General features: G+C 52.5%; 1 protein-coding gene across 18 annotated transcripts in view; it reads right to left on the bottom strand.

Moving 5' to 3' along the window:
• The window catches only part of JAKMIP3 (Janus kinase and microtubule interacting protein 3), a gene marked incomplete at both ends in the record, with an annotated part of 31,223 nt that extends 19,251 nt beyond the window's left edge, over positions 1-11,972 (bottom strand). For 6 of the 18 annotated variants that reach the window (XM_084264272.1, XM_084264270.1, XM_084264275.1 and 3 more), the window contains 3 exons: positions 295-414; positions 8,829-9,326; positions 11,838-11,972. In XM_084264272.1, the coding sequence (XP_084120398.1) occupies positions 295-414; positions 8,829-9,326; positions 11,838-11,972 (753 nt within the window). Of the gene's footprint in view, positions 1-294; positions 415-1,973; positions 2,190-8,828; positions 9,327-11,837 lie in introns of all 18 variants that reach the window. The other 12 variants (XM_084264282.1, XM_084264280.1, XM_084264278.1 and 9 more) reach the window with 5 other exon arrangements.
• Positions 11,973-17,150: the final 5,178 nt, after the last annotated feature.

The following is a 17,150-nucleotide window of genomic DNA, read 5'->3' as shown; positions in this document are numbered from 1 at the left end:
ACCCCAGCATTTTCCTTTGGGAAGCAATTGCCCCTCCTTCACGAGCTATTCAATCCATCTGACATATACACCAGAAGGTATTTATTTTTTAAAGATGAACAGAAGTAGCTCCAGCTGATGCTGTCTGAAGAAACTGATCATTAAATAAGCGCAGATGAGGGCGGTGTGGCACACCACCACACACAGAGCACAAGGCAGAGCCCGCTGCTCCGGCAGCAGAGGGGAGGTGTCTCAGCACCACGGGGCGAGGCAGGGCCGTGGCACTGGGCACACAGGCAGTCATCCCTGACTCACCAGCTCGTTCCTCTCCTCCGACAGCAGCGCGTTCCGGTCCTCCAGCTTCCTGATGATGGAACTCAGCTCAGCGATTTTCAGCTGGAAACGCCGGGCATCCTTTTCATCCAACTGCTGTTCCTAAAACAAAGATCAACTGCAAATAACTGGCCATAAGCCTACATTCCATAGCCATATTTTTCAAAGCCCAAACTTTTATCTTAACCAAATATTATAATTTTATCTTATCCAAATATTTCAAGGCCTCACAGGGCAGAGTGTAGCCTGCGCACCCAAACTGAGCACCGAGAGCTGCAGGATGAGACCAACAGGTCAGGAGTGAAAATGGAACAAAGTATGCAAATGCAGAGGTGTGTATATGCAAATGCAGAGGTATGTATATGCAAATACAAAGTCATGAATGGTGAACTTAGGGAAAAGAAAATCTCACAAATGAAGGCTATGTTTCCAAAGCATGCCGCTGTTGAACTGAGAGCGTCAGACACATCGCCTGCTCTGAGGGCTTTGGAATAAGGAAATGAGATTGGAAGGGCTGGAGTACCAATGGGGAAAATCCATGCAATGACACCATTGCATGGGCTCTTCTTCCACAGAGCTGTGGCCCTTGCTGGGTTCTAAAGGGTCACTCATAAAGCCAAAGGGGCAGCACTTTATCCGAGTGAAAATGCTCAAGTCAAATTATAAATGAATAGGAATATAGGTGGACATGTCCTTGTTCAGAATCAGAGAGGAGTTACATCTATGTGCAAAGTGACAGACTCTTCCCCTTCTCTAGGACCTGCTCTGATGTTTGGAGCTAATTGAAACAAGCAAATTAGTGTCTGTAGTGCTGGCGGCACTGCTGGGAGGCCTGGGGTTCCTCATTCAACAGGTGCAGGAGAGGCTCGGGACAAAGAGTGGTTTGCTCAGGGTTTACACTTCTACTGAGAAAATCAGGGCTGGTGCAAAAGAAATCTTGATGAGAATCAGCAATGGAGAAAATTTGTGTACGTCAGGTATACGGGGTCAGTTCACAGGGGGCTGTCATGTTGGCAAATCGAGGCACAAGCCAGTGGTGCTGCACTTGGAGCACAAAGCCATTGTGAAAGGGTGGTGAGAATTTAACGTGCTGGGCGTCGAGTTGTAGAGAAGAAGTGGGAGAGAACAGGTTATCAGGTGTTTAGGTCCCTCTGGTGCACTGAAGGCGGGAGCACCTAGCAGCACAAGAAGCCGGGCTAGCAGCGGGGCTGGTGCACCGGTTACCCTCCCCATCTCCCCTTGTCAACTGGCCACGTACACCTGCTCACAAGCCCATTGGTAGCGGTCCCAAAAGCCAGCAACACAAACATCACTCGGCTAGAAATGCATTTGCATCATTTGTTGGCAAAACCGTGTCAAAAGGTCAAATTAAGGCGGTGGCAGAGGTATGGTACGGTGAGGAAACGGAAAGGAACAGAAGGACTCACCCCCTCACACACCCAACCAAAGCAACCCCAAAACAAAGCCAGAAGGAGCAAGAGCTCTCCCATAGCCAGCCTGGCTCCGAAACCTTGGTGGTTTCTCTAGCAAACCAGAGCAAGGTCTCGGTGCTGGGGGGTGCCGGTGGGAAAGCCGCTGCTCCCGCCTGCACTCATCAAGATCCTGCCAGGCTGGCACCCCGCCTGCTCGCTCGGGTAGTGGAACCAGGTGAAAGTGCTTACGGGGCTTCCCGAATGATCTGAAGCGTCTCCTGCACCACTTGCATAAGGAAGTTCCCGCTTGGGGCTGCTCAGATGCCGATCAGACTCTTTGATCTGGGAAAGTTGTTCATCTAAAGCCTCCTTTTGGAGCTGCAGTCTCTGAGCATGCCCGGCTTGAACCCCTAACTCTCTCTCCAGCACGTAGACTGCTCTGTCTTTAAATTTAATCTCCTCCATCTACAAGGAGAACAGAACACAATCACACAGGCAGGCAGCGGCACGACAACAACAGAGCATCTCACCACCCCGACCACGGCACCGAGCTGACACCCCTCCAGGTGGGAAACACCAGCGCCCTTGGGAAGGGAAACCGAGCGCTGGGCAGACACCATACAAACCAAACTGCTTCACCAGCTCGGGAGTGTTGTGCTTTTTCCAGGGGCCACCCAGGATGAACTCCCTTCCCAGCAGGAGTTTTGCCATGAAAATGGCCAGGAAATACCCCACATTCTCAGGACTGTCTCAGAACATCTTACAAAAGGTTTAAGCCTAATATTCGTATGGCAATTTGGACTGGTTAATTAGCAAACACTTCAGTGGCTCTGCAGCATCCTGCCTGGACCCTTTGAAAATCTGGATTCACAATCTAAAAGAAAAACATTAAACCCTGAATTTCACTTTGACATTCACAATATCAGAGGAAAATGAACTTTCACAATTGTTTTCCCAAAGTCTTCCATGTGAGCAATTTGTTTAATTACCCCCTTGCCATGAAAGGCTTCGCTGTGCATAATAAACACCACACAAACCCATTAAGTGCTTAAATGGCAGACATCAGCTGTCTCCAGTTCTCCTCTCTTCCCACCCTGCTCTCGCTGGGGCTGAGTGCTGTGCTCATCCCTGCTGTGGCAGGCACATTCAGTTTGCTCCAGGAACACTTTGAGGACACTTTACTCCAAATGCTAAGGGGGGATTAAAGCCTGAGCACACTCACCCATGCAGGGTGCTGTGCTCAAGGTGCAGGATCAGACCTGGAGCAATTCAGAGCCTGTGCCCAGCCATGATAATGGAAAGAGACTGAGCACAGCCCAAAATCTTCTCCCGTGCTGCAGTGGTGTGCAACGCTGCAACACAACCTCAGGCTCTTCCCCTACATGTTACACAGGGGTGTAAAGGGTTAGTTACATGCACCACAGGGCTGCCCAGAGCACTTGCTGGTAAGGGTTCTATGGAAAGAAAGGCACCACAGACATCCCCCAAAGTGCTCACTCATCCGACTGCAGACACCAGGAACGTGCTGGATTCTTGGCTGAGCCCTTTCAGGCTGAGCCCTTTGAGGCTGTACCCATCACCTTTCAGCTATCAGCTTGTGAAACCTGGACTGCTCAAAACAAGAACATTCTGCTTTGGGAGAGCTGCCTTTGGTACTCCATCATTGCCAGCTCTGCAGGAAAACCCAGCAGAAACCACCACATTGTAAGTCCACAGGGGACTCCAAGTACTTTGCTCCCAGTAATGGCACAAATGGCCCCCTGGAAAGGTGAGTGACAGCAAGTGACAGCTGTCCACACGCAGCCAGCGATGGGAATCCCTGCCCTGCGGGGTGGAGGGGCTGATTACAGCCCGTGGCTGTGGAACAGACTCCGGTGGAGAGGACACAGCGGGTCAGGGCTCCGTGTCCCTCCGCTGCCCAGCACGGAGCCTGTGTCCAGCCCAGGCCAGGCGCCCTGTCACCCCATCGTTGCCCCACCATCACCCTGTCACCCCCTCACACGTGGGCAAGCTCGGTGGTTGGGGTCCTGGCAGCGGGCGAGAGCTGAGGTGCTGCCCATGGCCACACTGCCCGGGACGGTCCTGCCCCCAGCCACAGCCCTGGGAGATCCACGTTGTCCAGGGGATGAGCCAGCCCTCACCAAAAGACAACGTGGGACAGCCCATAAATACCTGTGTGGAACGAGTTATACACAATTCAGGATCTTTTAGCCCAACAGAGCAAAACAGATGTGCTTTGGTGGCCGTGCTGCTAATGACCTTCCAACAATCTCCACCCAGGCATCAGGACCCTGCTGACTTGGAGCAGAACAAAGAGGTGCTGCTGAGGTCCTTCTGCTAAGAGCCTACCCAGGTAGAGATCCAAAGGAGAAGGTAACACACCACCAAGCCATGATCTGTGTAAAACAAGCAGGACAGGGGGTAGCTGATCCCCATTTATATGGAAAGAAAGACAGGGTACAACATCAGCCACACTTTAAACCAGGAGGAACAAAGGAACTGGAGAAAGCACAACAGATTTCACAACATTTCACTAATGGTTTGTTTGCCAGAAAAAAAAGCCCTGAACACAATCTTCATAAACGACAAAGGACACATCAGTATTCACAGCTCCCTTCCACGCTCAAATTCAGGCATGAATTATGTATAACAGTCGGTTCACAGCCCGTTATTGAGCAGAAATGGGGCAGAAACAGAACAAATTGAGGGAGGCATTTCATGGAAAAATGATATTTAGCACATTCCAACCCAGCATTAGCATCAAGGAAACATGAAGACAAGAAACAACTTGCAACTCACGGGCAGAGGTGCCGGTCCCCAGGCGCGCAGCCCCCCAGGCTGTCACACAGCCTGGGCTCATTCTGCGATGGGTGCGGGACCCTCCTCCTCCTCCTCCTCCTTCCCCTCCTCCTCCTCCCCACCCAGTGTCTGATGGCTTCAGACACCAGCAGCGCTGGTGGAAGGGCGTCAGCGCGTGGGAGCGCAGCATCCAACCACCTGAGAGGATGTCCCGCACCGTGGATGTTCCCAGTCAGTTCCTGCAGCCTGCCTCAGCTCAGGATGAATATTTATGTGGGAGAGCTAATTAATAACCAGCCCCTGAGCTCAGGCAACGCCAATTATGCAAACATAATCCCATGCAAAGTTACATGTGTTGCTCCCTCCTTGTGCTACCCAGTGCACCCCCCAGCGCTGTCTGACACGCAGCTGGTTTTCAGCCACGTGGTTCTTTCTACATGTATTATTTCCAGTGCGACTGTAAAATCAGTGTGTGGGTTCCCTGGCTGGGAAGTGTCTCCTTGTGACCTTCCTGGGGCCTCTGCAGCTCTGCAAATCCCCAGCCCCCCTCAGGAGCAGTCTGTGCACCCCAGAAATCATAGAATCATAGGGGTTGGAAGGGACCTGGAGAGCTCATTAGGTCCAACCCCCTGCCAAAGCAGCTCCCCAGCTCATATTGCACAGGTCGGCATGCAGATGGGTCTGGAATATCTCCAGGGATGGAGACTCCACACCCCCTGGGCAGCGGGTGGATAAAGGCTGGTCCTTCGAGGCAGCTGGTTTGGGTGCAAAGGAGAAGCCCCTGTCCAGCCAGAGAGGTTACATGACAAACACATTCCCCATGGGCACAGTGGCAGAGCCAGCAATCAGGACAGGTGAGGAGACCTCAGCCCCCAGGAGCAGAGGGGCACCTGCAGCCCCCAGGCTGACACCAGAGGGTCAGACGAAAGAAGATGGGGTCACCTGCTCCATGAGCACCCCGGAGAGATGGGGTCACCCGCATGGGCTGGCGAGGGGGATGTCTGCCCTGTGTGCTCGTGTTCACCATCCCTCTCCAGAGGGATTTCCAAACACTCTACAAGGCAAACCCGGGTCAGTGCCCTGATAGAGGTAATGAGAGAGGTAATTCTGTGTATGGGAAGATTCCAAGTTCTTCCCACACTTCTCCTGTTTGCATCCCGCTCCGCTCTCCCTTCAGGCACCTCCGTACGCTCCTCCCGCTCGGGACCCGCTGGGGCTGGGGTGACTCTTTGGTGCCAGTGGGGAATGTCCCAGACAGGGGCTGCGAAAGCACCTCACGTCCAGTGCCAGCAGCCTCAAAGCCTGGATGGCCAGGAGCCCCAGGAACAACTTGAGACCAGGAGGTTCACTGACCCTCCCAACCTGGGAGCAACGCTGTATAGTTTTTAACAGACAGAAAATCCTCCCGCCGTCCCGGTGGAGTTGGGATAAATGCTGTTCAAAGGAGGTTCAAACCACTAAAGATGAAAAAAATCTACACTTGCAAGAAGGAATTATTCACCTTGGATCATGTGTCTACCCTTCTGAACGGATGACAGCTGAGCTACCTTTATAATGCCAAATACGGTAGCTTCCCACCATATAAGGGGAAAGGAAGAAGATAAAGAACAAATCAGTCACCAATGGAATTAATATTTTACAAGTCAGCTTTCTACACCTCTCATCTGACACCGTCCTGCAAATCAGGCCCCCTCCCTAACGTACCCCACTGAACAGAGCTCTGGGGAGGTGCTGTGAGCACAGAGCTCCGTGCGATGCTGAACAGCCTGACCCCCTCGCTGAGCTCTGGCTCTACTGTCAGGAAGCCACAAAGGTCTCACCGTGCTGCAGTCTCACCCATGGTATCCCACAGGTTATTAGACCTTTCAACAGTCAGTGTCAACTACAGTTTATCTTAAATGGAAACAAAGCACCTTCCAGTCACCAAGAAATCTCAGTTCTTCACTTTCCCCCTTATAAACGTATGGGGAGGGGAGGCTGCTCAGCCCTTCTCCTTCCTGACCTGCTCACCTTGGCTGCTCTGCCTTACTCTGCCATCCCAGAGAGGCTCAGCCCTGTGCCACACTGCCTTAAAAGGGGAAGAAAGCACTGGCTTTTGGGATGCACCAAAGTGCTTTGAGAGCTGCCTGATGCTGACAGCGAGCTTTTATCCTATGAGGTGGCACCAGCCTCCCCCAAACGCCAGGACCCTCCCCAGCAAGGTGCCCACACCTCCCACTGAGACCAATTAGGGTCGAGTAGGTAGAGCTGAATGTACTTAAAGTCACATCCAGAAAGCACTGGAGGTTAGTACAACGGTGGCATGGTGGAATTAATTAGTACAGGTAGCTAACTGGATTCTGTCATGCAGGAATTCACAAGAAAGTTGCAATTTCCAAGGCCATCTAGAAAACATAATGAGGTGACTCTGCTCTTTGTGACTAGGATGCACTTAGAGCCTCTGCATCAGAGGCCATTAGCAGGGACTGTTCATGTAAGGCAGCAAGTTTCTTTAGGATGCTCATCAGCCACCCCCCAGTCGGATGCATTAAATCAATGCCCCAGTAATGCCTGTTTGGAGGAGAAAGCACTTAGCTGCAGGATATTTCAATGGTATCTGTAAGTGGATTGGTTATAAATTAATTTAATATCCTCTTCATAAAAGTAAAATTATCTGTGAGGGGGAAGAACACTTAAGCCCTGCAGTCTGGGAGCACACGTGGCACAACACTGGGTACACAGCGCTGACTGTCAGGGTGGCACACGGTGTGTGTGCCCATCGCTCTGGCTCCTTAGGACACGGGGGGTGCCCCCCCAAGCCTGGGGTCTGCAGGGCCTTGGCAGGAGCACGGCTGTGCTGCCCTGTGTTGCTCATGGCCAGCCTGCCAGCTGAGCAGGTGCTTCTCCACTTCTTGTAGGATTTGGGTAACAGACAAGGGATGGTGCCTCAGGAGAGCCATGGGTGAGTGCACACTGGGACACTGACTGCTAGAAGCAGCACAGCCTGCACACAAAGACAGTGACTTCAAAGGAACAGGGAACGTTTAATATATAGAGTAAACCCAATAATGTAGAACAGGAAAGGTGCCTTCCCCCCCAGGGCTGTGGGGTGCTGTACCAGGCTGCCCAGGGCAGGGGGGTCACCGTCCCCAGGGGCAGTTAAAAGCCAGGAGATGTGGGGCGCAGGGACATGGGCGAGGGGTGGGCTGGGCAGTGCTGGGTCAGCGCTTGGGCTGGGCCCTGTAAAGGGCTTTGCCAACCCAAGGGCTCTGTGAGTCCATGAAATACTGAGACAAGGGCTGTAATATTCATCACAAGAGTATGGGGGTGTCACATTTGCTCCACACCTTTGGGAGTGGCAGGAACAGTTAAGGGATCTGGTTCTGCACATCAGCACTCACAGGACTGCACCCACCGCAAGTGTCTGAGGTGGTCAGGGAGAAGACATCACCCTACACACACCCCAGTGAGCTGGTGGCCTGGCAGGCTCCCATGCAAACACTTCCCTCTGGGAGGGAGCTCCCTCCTGCAGGGAGCTCTCCCCTTTTCCACACGAGATCCATCTCAACCTCTCCAACAAGTCTCCAGAGGCTGGAGGAATACTCCAGAGCCACGGGCAAACAGCCACTGCCTGGAGACTCAGACTGCAGCACTGGCACTCAAGCACACTGCTCAGGTGACCGAAGGATGACCAGACACAAAGACCCAGCCAGGACTGGATGGCTGTGCCGGGTGAGGTTGCTGGGTACCTGCAGGGGAGGCTGGAGCCTGCAGCGTGGTGGCTCACAGGCTGCTGCAGGCCTGTCCTGGGAAGAGCCCCTGGGGTCATGGAGAGGAGCTGCTCCGCCCAGGATGCCTCACAGAGCGAAGGGATTGCCTACAGGGTATCAGATCTCTATGGGATGCAGGAGAAAGCACTCTGGGATTGTGTAAAGCTCATTATGGGATGTTTAAGGGAACTAGTAAAGACAGGGAAAGGAAGGCACTGAGGTGGATCAGCAAAGTCAAGTGGTGGAGAAACAGAGGCATGGGCCAAGAAATGTAACTGGTAGAATTCCCCTAACCCCTTAGTAACCCCAGGCCTCGTCCTGGGGTGTGAGCACCAGGCACTGACATGGACAAATCAGTTCCTTACGAAACAGCCTCATCATTCCTAAAAGCCATTTAGACACCTCGACTGTTAAACACACACCAGATTTCAGGCCAGCTCCAGAAGTGTGATCACCCATCCTTACACATTCATCTGCGCCCAGCACTGAGCTCTCATTAGTTACTATCAATAGTCCAAGTGTTAGTACAATCACAGGTGCAGATAGCGACACGTACCAGTCTACGAATTTCTCTCTCACACTCCCTCTTAATCCTGCTGATTTCCTCTTGGTGCAGGTGATACACACTCCGGATCTCGGCTGCCTTGATCTTGTCAGCTTGGATGACCATCGTCAGAGCCTCCTCCACTTGTTTCTTCGCCCCCTTCAGCTCGGAAATTTCTTGCTGCATTTTTATCTTCTCCACTTCAAACCCCCTCTTGGCCTCCTCCTTGGCCTCAGTGAGCAGCACGGTTTTCACCTTGTCAGGAGCCCCGTCGCGCACAGCGTTGAGAAGGGTCTGTAGTCTCTGGATTTCATTATCTTTAATTTTTATTACTCTGAGCAGTTCAGCTTCGTGCTGCCTCAGAAGCGCCTCTCGAACAGCTTGGAGCTCCTTCATCTTCTCCTCATGAAGTTTGACTTTGAGCTCTGTTACCACCACTGTACTTTTATGCTGCTCGTGCTCTTTGATCTGCTTAACCTCCTGGTTCTTCTCTCTTTCCAACTTACTGACCTGCAAGGAAAAGCAACCAGGGATTTCTAGTCAGGAGAACGATGGATGCAGATTGTGGTATGTTGTAACAATGGGACACATCATGATGCCACGTGCCACCCTAATGCTGTGTGGCTGTGCCTCAGAGCCAAGGCCCCATCGATTAGCATTGCCTCACACAGGGCTACATATCCAGCCTTTCCCTCCTTCTTTAGGATCCAACCCTTTATTACACACTAAGCATGGCTTTTTGAAGGAGGTTCTGGGTAAAGCTGGGGTCACTGTGCTCTGCCACACAGCCTGCATGCTGCTCACTTACCACAGAGAAGCCTCCTCTCCCAAAGCATCTCCTGTGCAGAGGACACACAGTACAGCCCTGTGACAGCCCTTCACAGGCCTCTCCCAGCTCAGGGGAGATATTTCCAGTGCACTGTCTTCTGCTGAGGATGAAAGCCTAGGCACTGATTTCAACAGTAGGTTCTATTTTATAATTAAATAATAATCCCTTGCAATCTCACAGACTCCTTAATTTGCCTGATGCAGTGCCCTAAGGAGCATGGCTTAATCCAGTCCAAGTCAGGAGCACAGCTTTATGCAGGAAGCACAGAACTCAGGTGACCATATCCAAAAGCTGCAGGGAACCAGGTGAGTGTGGGTGCCAGAGGGGCTGGGAACAGGTTAGTAGTGAAGATCCTACACATTCAGGAACTGGCTGGTGTCTTATGGGGTAAGTCTCTGCCCTTGCTTTGCTTTTCAGCTGGGAGTGTGCAGGAGCTCTCCCACCACATCCCCAAAAGCAGGGGTGGGACAGCACATGCTGAGCCATTGCTTTCACAGTCACCAGGTTGGAACAGACCTTGGAGATCATCGTGTCCCTGAAGGGAGCAGAGGAACAGGAGGGGAATCAGCTTGTTAAAGGGCAGAGACTGGCAGGACAAGGGGGATGGAGTGAAGCTGGAGGAGGGAAGGGTTAGAAGAGATATTAGGGGGAAAGTTCTTTGCAGTTCTTTGAGGGGCTGGAAGGGGCTGCCCAGAGAGGGGGTGGGTGCCCCGTCCCTGGGGGTGTCCAAGGCCAGGTTGGCTGGGGCCCTGGGCAGCCTTGTGTAGCTCCAGGCCTGGAGGTTGGTGTCCCTGCCTGTGGCAGTGGGTTGGAGCTCTGGGACCCTTGGGGTCCCTCCCAACCCAGACCAGTCTGGGATTCTAGGATTCTATGATCATCAAGTCCAACTGTTCCTGTGCTAAGCCAACAGTGGCACTCTCTGGCACACAGATCCAAACTGCACTCTGTGCACACCAGAAGGAGCCCCGTGCACGCCACTGCAAGCCCTGAACCACCACCTGCCATCAGATGCTTTTTAAGCAATGAGTTATCCAGCACAAATAACTGTACCTGACCAGAGAAGGGTTCAGAGGCACTTAAACCTAAAACCACACCGCACACTCCTGAGAAGTCACGTGAGGATGTTGTATCAACAGGGCTGGGGAGAGCAGCAGGAAGGGAAACAGGGTCCACGGCCTTAAAACCACAAATGCTGCTGCACAACAAAAGGATTAATAGATGTTCTATTTAAATATACATATATATATACACACATGTACACGCCCCCAGGAGCTGCCTGAAAAAACAGGTTCAGAATGTACAGTGTCTATTAATGATACAAATTGATGGAAAAATGCAGAATATCCTTCTGTCCCTGCACAGGAATGCACGTCTCTGTTAGCATCCTGGAGCCAAAAACCCCAAAGTTTATCAGTGGAAACTAATTTGGGGGATTAGGAAGAAGCAGCTAAAGTTTTCATGCCCACACTGAGAAGTGGCCTGCAGGCTGTGGCTGGAAGCTCTGAAAGCTGAGCCTTCAGGCTGCATCTTGAAGGCTCAGGGTGATCTGCACATCCCTGAAATTTGGGAATCAGAGGCAGAGCTGAGGTTTATCACTGCCAGTTTGAAGGTTCTGAGCATAAGCCCCACATGACACCAGTGTAAACGTGAATGAGAAGAATCAGCAGAGAGGATTTCTGACTGCCACAGAACTGCACTGCAAACCCCTCACTTGTAGCCATCCTCCTCAACAGGTAAATATTGACTGGAAAAAGTTCTAGCAAGAGAAACAAAGGAGGTGGGCAGCTTTCAGCCCCCTGCTACGTGTATGCCATCTGCTTTGAGCAGCTGCTTGTCTTTCCAGATCTTCTGCTGGCATTCAGCTATGCAGCTTCCCAGCTTCATCTCTCCCTGGATGGCAGGAGCAAGCATGTGGCATCCTCACTGCTGGGTTTTCCCCCACTGAGAGCTGCAGCACTGCTGCACCCTCATTTGCAGAGACACAGAGTTTTTATCCCAGGTACAGGCTTTAAATATAAAGGGAAGTTTAAAAATCTGCCCCAGAGGCATCCCCTCCCTTCCCACAGAAAAGCTGCGGCGCGTGTCAGGGTCCCGTGCGAGTCAGCTGTGCGCAGGGCAGAGGGGGGGTGGCACTCAGGAACCAGGCTGGGCCCGTTTAATGTCACAGGGGGAGGACAGGGAGAGATGCACACCTTACTCTTTTCTTGCTGGAGCTCTATCTGGATGTCGGTGAGCTTGGCCCTCAGCTCTTCATTGGCAGCTTGCAAGGCGGCCAAGGCGTCCGGCTTCTCGCCCCTGGCCCGGCCGCTGGTGCCCTTCTTGGACATGGTGCTGCTGGCGGCAGGAGGGCTCCTCGTCCCGTCTCCTCCGTGTCTCTGTCCCTCTACATCTTCTCACTCGCCTGGAAGGGGGAATCACAGCACCAGTGCTGGAGCCTGGGCGGGCGACACAACACCCGCCGCGAGCACGGCACAAGGCGAGGCGCTGCCGGGAAGCGTGCGGTGGTGTCGGCCAGCTCAAGCAGCTCCCCTCGGGGCTAAGGGACTCCAGTCGCTGCAGTTCAGCCCACACAGGGTGGGGATGTTCAGGAGGGAGCAGCGTCCCCTGGCACTGTCACAGCCCAGACACAGCAAAGGCTGGGAGCACTGCCCTGTTCCTCAGCAAAGCCAAGTCTGGCTTCCTACAGACACGGCTCAGGAGTTCACGGTGGAAATAACAAAGGTTAGAGAAACAAGAAGCAGCAGCAGAGGCGAGCAGAGATCACACAAAGCAAGAGCAGCTCTCCATACAACGTGTGTGGTGTACCACCAAGCCAGCAAGTAAGATCTGTACAGGTTTACCTAAGCCTGGTAGTGATGTAGGAGGTTTACTCGCGCCAGGAGGCTCGGAGTTAAGTCTAAGCAAACAAAAGGGAGACAAGCAGATTTATCCTGTTAAACACTGGAGAACTAGGCAAAGGCAGACCCAGCTTCACAGAGTTCATACATAAATATCAGCTGCACTCTATGCCTACCCATTAATCCAAGAGATTAATAAGCTCCACAGCATACAGGATTTATGACTTCAGGTTCACCAGTGAGACAGGTCCTGCAATACTGAGCACAGCAGTCAAAGCCCCATGCATTTGTTGATTTTAATCTCAAAATTCTCCAACAGACTTTGCCCAGGAATAAAGAGCAGCCCTCTGGAATGGGCAAGCATAATGTAAGTCTGTAGAGGTTGTGGCAGAGTTAAAACATCACATTATTAATGGAACTCAAAGGTCCTCTACAGTCAGTGCTGTTAAGAGGGTAAGAGATACTGAAAACCCACATCCTTGCAAAAACCCCATATTCTAGGCTGGTCTAGCTGTCAGGCGTGGGCAGCCTAAGAGCAAGACACAAAGTCACTCCAAAGAATCTGCAGTCTGAGACAAAGGCAGGTAAAGGGAGGGAGAAACGTGCTATTTTTAATCTGTTAATGCCTTTTAATGCTGCTTCCATCCTATGGTTGAGAAAACTCTATCAGAGTTCTGTGTAAAAACAATTAGCCTATTCATCAGACCAAGTGACACCCCTGTGACCTGCAAGCTGTCTGCAGGAGGTGAGCAGGACTGACGCTGCCACGCTTGGTCCCTACTCCCCTGGATTAATTTATTGTAGCTGTTGATTCAGCCAGCCAGCCCATTGATGTCAAGGATTTGGCTGCTCTGTGCTGAGCAGGTTGGTAGGAGGGTGTTCAGGCTGCTGTCAGTTCCTCCTCTGCTGAGTATTTAACTCAGCTCTTCCTCTGAGCAGCATCTAGCTCAGTGCTCATCAACAGCATGAGCAGACTGACTTTCCCAGGAACCTGAGGACAGCAAGAGCCTCTGTGCCAGACACAGTGTCCTGGGGGTTTGCTTGGCTCTAGAGCCCTGGAATGCAGGCACTGTGTGCTCCATCCCAAACCACGGCTGTTCCCTCAGTGGTCCTTTCACCCTTTGTATACTCCTGAAGCAAACAGGCAGTTTTTCCACCTGTGGATATAGGGCAGGGCTGTGGCAGCCCAGTTTGTACTCCAGCCTGAAGTAAACCCTTGTTTTAAAGCTCTGTTTAGTTTAGACTATTAAAAAAGTACACAAAAAGCTCAGATTTGGAAAAAACCATTCCCAACTTGTCAATACTACCTTATTAATGTGGGTAATGAGCGTTGTGAGCGATGACCTTCAATGCATTGGTCTACTCATCCTGACTCACAGTCAAAACCACAATGGACCCTGTGCAAGCAGGAGTGAGGAGGCTCTACAGGGCACCTGTAATGATAAATAACAACAGTAAAACAACACCAGTAAGAGAACAGTGTGCTTGGAATCCTAGGAGCAGAGCCCAGCATCCCCTGGGGAGAAAAGAGCAGAGGGAGGCAGCCTTAGGGGATGTAATAATGGGGTGCAGGGCTGGGAGAGGGCTGAGGGCAATGGGGAGATGGGGCTGGAGTTTGGGAGGAACTGGGTGAAGCTGCTGGGAGACAGGGAAATCAAACTGGACAGGCACCACCCCAAGTCTAAACTGGGTCAGGGGAGTGATGGGGGGGCTGGGACTGAGAAATGAAGGGGATATTTCTCATGGCAGTTGCCCAAACCAGAGCCTTAGTTCTGTTGTTTCTCAGTCTGCTGCTTGACTTTATAGCCTTGAAGCTTCTAACAAGAAAAAAGTGTTGGCCAAAGAAATGGAACTAAATAGAATGTTACAGATATTGCCTGAAACCCCAGTGAAGTGGAGCAGCAGCTCTCAGCAGTTGAGAGTCTGGCTCCTCTGTGTAAGAGGCTGCGACACAGCAGCGACTCTACTACAACAGAGGTCTTGAAACCCCTCTTTACAGATAAAACAGGGGCACACAGCCATGGGCACTGACCTGTACCTGCTGTGATGAACGAGGTGCCTGTGCACACTGCAATTAGTGCAGCGGGTGGGGTCAGGTTATTCCACAGCCTGGGGGAGCTGCACAACACACACTTTGAATGCTGGCATCTGGGTGCCAGGCAAGGAACCATTTGAAGGGTACAGGGCCCTGTGAGGATGGTTTCAACCCCAGGGCGATTCCCACACACAAGGCCCACAGGAATTTCTGTTTGCCTGCTCCCAGACAATAAGCCTGAGGCACCCACACAAGTGAACCAGGAGGCAGAACACCTGCAGAGTGGTGCTGGGCCAGGGCTCCTCTCAAACAGCAGCTCCTCTCTTGCAGGAGACAAGCTGAGAGCACTGGCTTTATCTTCCAGGACAGGCATCTTCCCCTCCTGCACTCGCTGTCCTGCAGACCATGCAGGGATTCACAGAGTTTGGGGTCACTGGTCCTTCTCTGCGTGCTGGTGGCCCAGGGATGACAACAGGAAAGCAGCCTGGGCAGCAGAACACGGCTTGCTAGTGAGAGCCATGGGCTGCTGGGCGTGCCAGGGGACGAGCAGCATTGTTGGGAACTCTGAAGCAGTTATTTGTGTGAAGACAAGTGCCAGTCTTGTGCCACAGAGACAGCAGTGCCTGCTGGCGCATGCCTGGGCGCAGAAGAGCCAGCTGGGGATGAAGACAAATGCTGGTCTTCAGAGGGCATTGCTCCCAAGCCCTGGGAGGAATAGTGCCCACGCAGCTGGAAGGCAGCACAGCGCTGCTCCAGAGACAGCAGAGAGGGTGTGTGGTGCTGGGGGAAACCTGCCGTGCCCAGGCTGCTCTGTGCTCCACTCCAGTGGCTGCCTGACCTGTGGGGAGCCCAGGAGGCCAATGCTGAGCTGCAGAGCAGAGCAGAGACCCCCAAAACCAGGAGAGCAGCTCAGAGGGACCCCAGCAGGCGGAGGAGCCATTCCCTGTGAAACCAGTCCTGTTCCTTCATACCACCCCTGTTTGGTTTGGGCTTTGTGTGATGAGTTCTGCAGAGAGAGGCATCTGTAAGACACATCATCTTAATGGAACAGAGAGGCCTTTGTATTTTCAATTCTGGGAGAATATATTATGCATCTGATTCCTGGCATGTTTGATATTGAAAATAGCATTAATAATGCATCATAAGCTGCCTTCAGCAGGGCTCCTCATTCCTTTTGGCTCCTGACTTGCAATTCAGACATCAAGGCTAATTGGGAAATGTGTTTTCTAGATAGTAGTTCTGAACTGACTGCCTCACTGCACTTGAAAATAAATTAACAACTCTCTACCCAGAGCACCAATATTTTAAGCAAAACACTACTCTTACAAATACTGGGAATGTCAGATGTGTGGTACAGCCTTACAAACACTCCTGTTTTCTATTTTTACAACTTATTTGAATTAACTAGTTCAGGCAAAGCTGTCTGAGTCCCTGGTGCCCCTCAGTACTATAACAGAAAGAAACAGTCTTGTCTGTGGCTGAGTCCCCACCTCCTCATGTGGGGAAGCTCTTCTGGACAACCCCAATTTTTCCTTTAGGGTTTCCACAGTCTCCAGGTCTGAATGCAAGAGAGGTTTCCCCTGGAATGGCAGCCCATGCTAAGCCAAAGTGCTCTGCCAGTGTCATCTCCTCTCACACGGGTTCTGTGGTTTGTTCTTTCCTGTACAAACATTTCTCACAAACAGGGTGTTATTCCCACAGCTGCAGCCTGAGGAGGAGCCAATCTGCTGGAAACTGGATGGAGAAATACAGGTAGGAAGTCTTGGAAGCTCTGAGATCAGGGGATAATCACCAAAACACATATTGTCATCTGCATATGGGGATGCTGCCTATTTCCTGCATACAGAATCACAGAGTCACCAGGCTGGAAAAGCCCTTTAAGGTCATCGAGTCCAACCGTCCCTGTCCTGTGCTGCCCCAGCTCCCTGAGCACCTCATCTCCCCCCTGTTAAACACCCCCAGGGCTGGGGACTCAGCCCCTCCCTGGGCAGCCTGTGCCACAGCCCCACAACTCTGCCAGGGAAGAACTTTGCCCTCCCAGCTGAGCTGACCCTGCCCTGGGGCAGCTTGAGCCCATTGCCCCTTGTCCCATCTCCTGTCCCCTGGCTGCAGAGACCATCGCCCACCTCTCTGCACCCTCCTGGCAGGGCAGGGGAGGTGGGGAGAAGGGCTCCCCTCAGCCTCCTCTTCTCCAGGCTCAACACCCCCAGCTCCCTCAGCTGCTCCTCAGAGGATTTGCCCTCCAGCCCCTTCCCCAGCCTGGTTGCCCTTCTCTGCACTCGTTCCAGGCCCTCCATGTCCTTCTGGTGCTGAGGAGCCCAGAACTGGACCCAGCACTCCAGCTGCAGCCTCACCAGTGCCCAGCCCAGGGGCACAATCCCCTCCCCAGCCCCACTGGCCACGCTGGGGCTGACACAAGCCAGGCTGCCCTTGGCCTTCCTGGCCCCTGGGCACACTGCTGGCTGGTGTTCAGCCTGCAGCCACCCAGCACCCCAGGTCCTTCTCTGCCTGGCAGCTCTCCAGCCAGTCTCCCCCAGCCTGTAGCACTGCTCAGGGTTGTTGTGTCCCATGTTGTGTCATGATCACGCTTCTGCTGGGAGGTTCCAAGGTCACAACAAAACTCCTCATGGAAA

Source organism: Gallinula chloropus (genome assembly GCF_964237585.1).
Source record: "Gallinula chloropus genome assembly, chromosome: 5".
NCBI classification, from domain to species: domain Eukaryota; kingdom Metazoa; phylum Chordata; class Aves; order Gruiformes; family Rallidae; genus Gallinula; species Gallinula chloropus.
The sequence above is the reverse complement of the archived record's forward strand: the minus strand, read 5'-3'. Positions and strand labels throughout refer to the sequence as shown.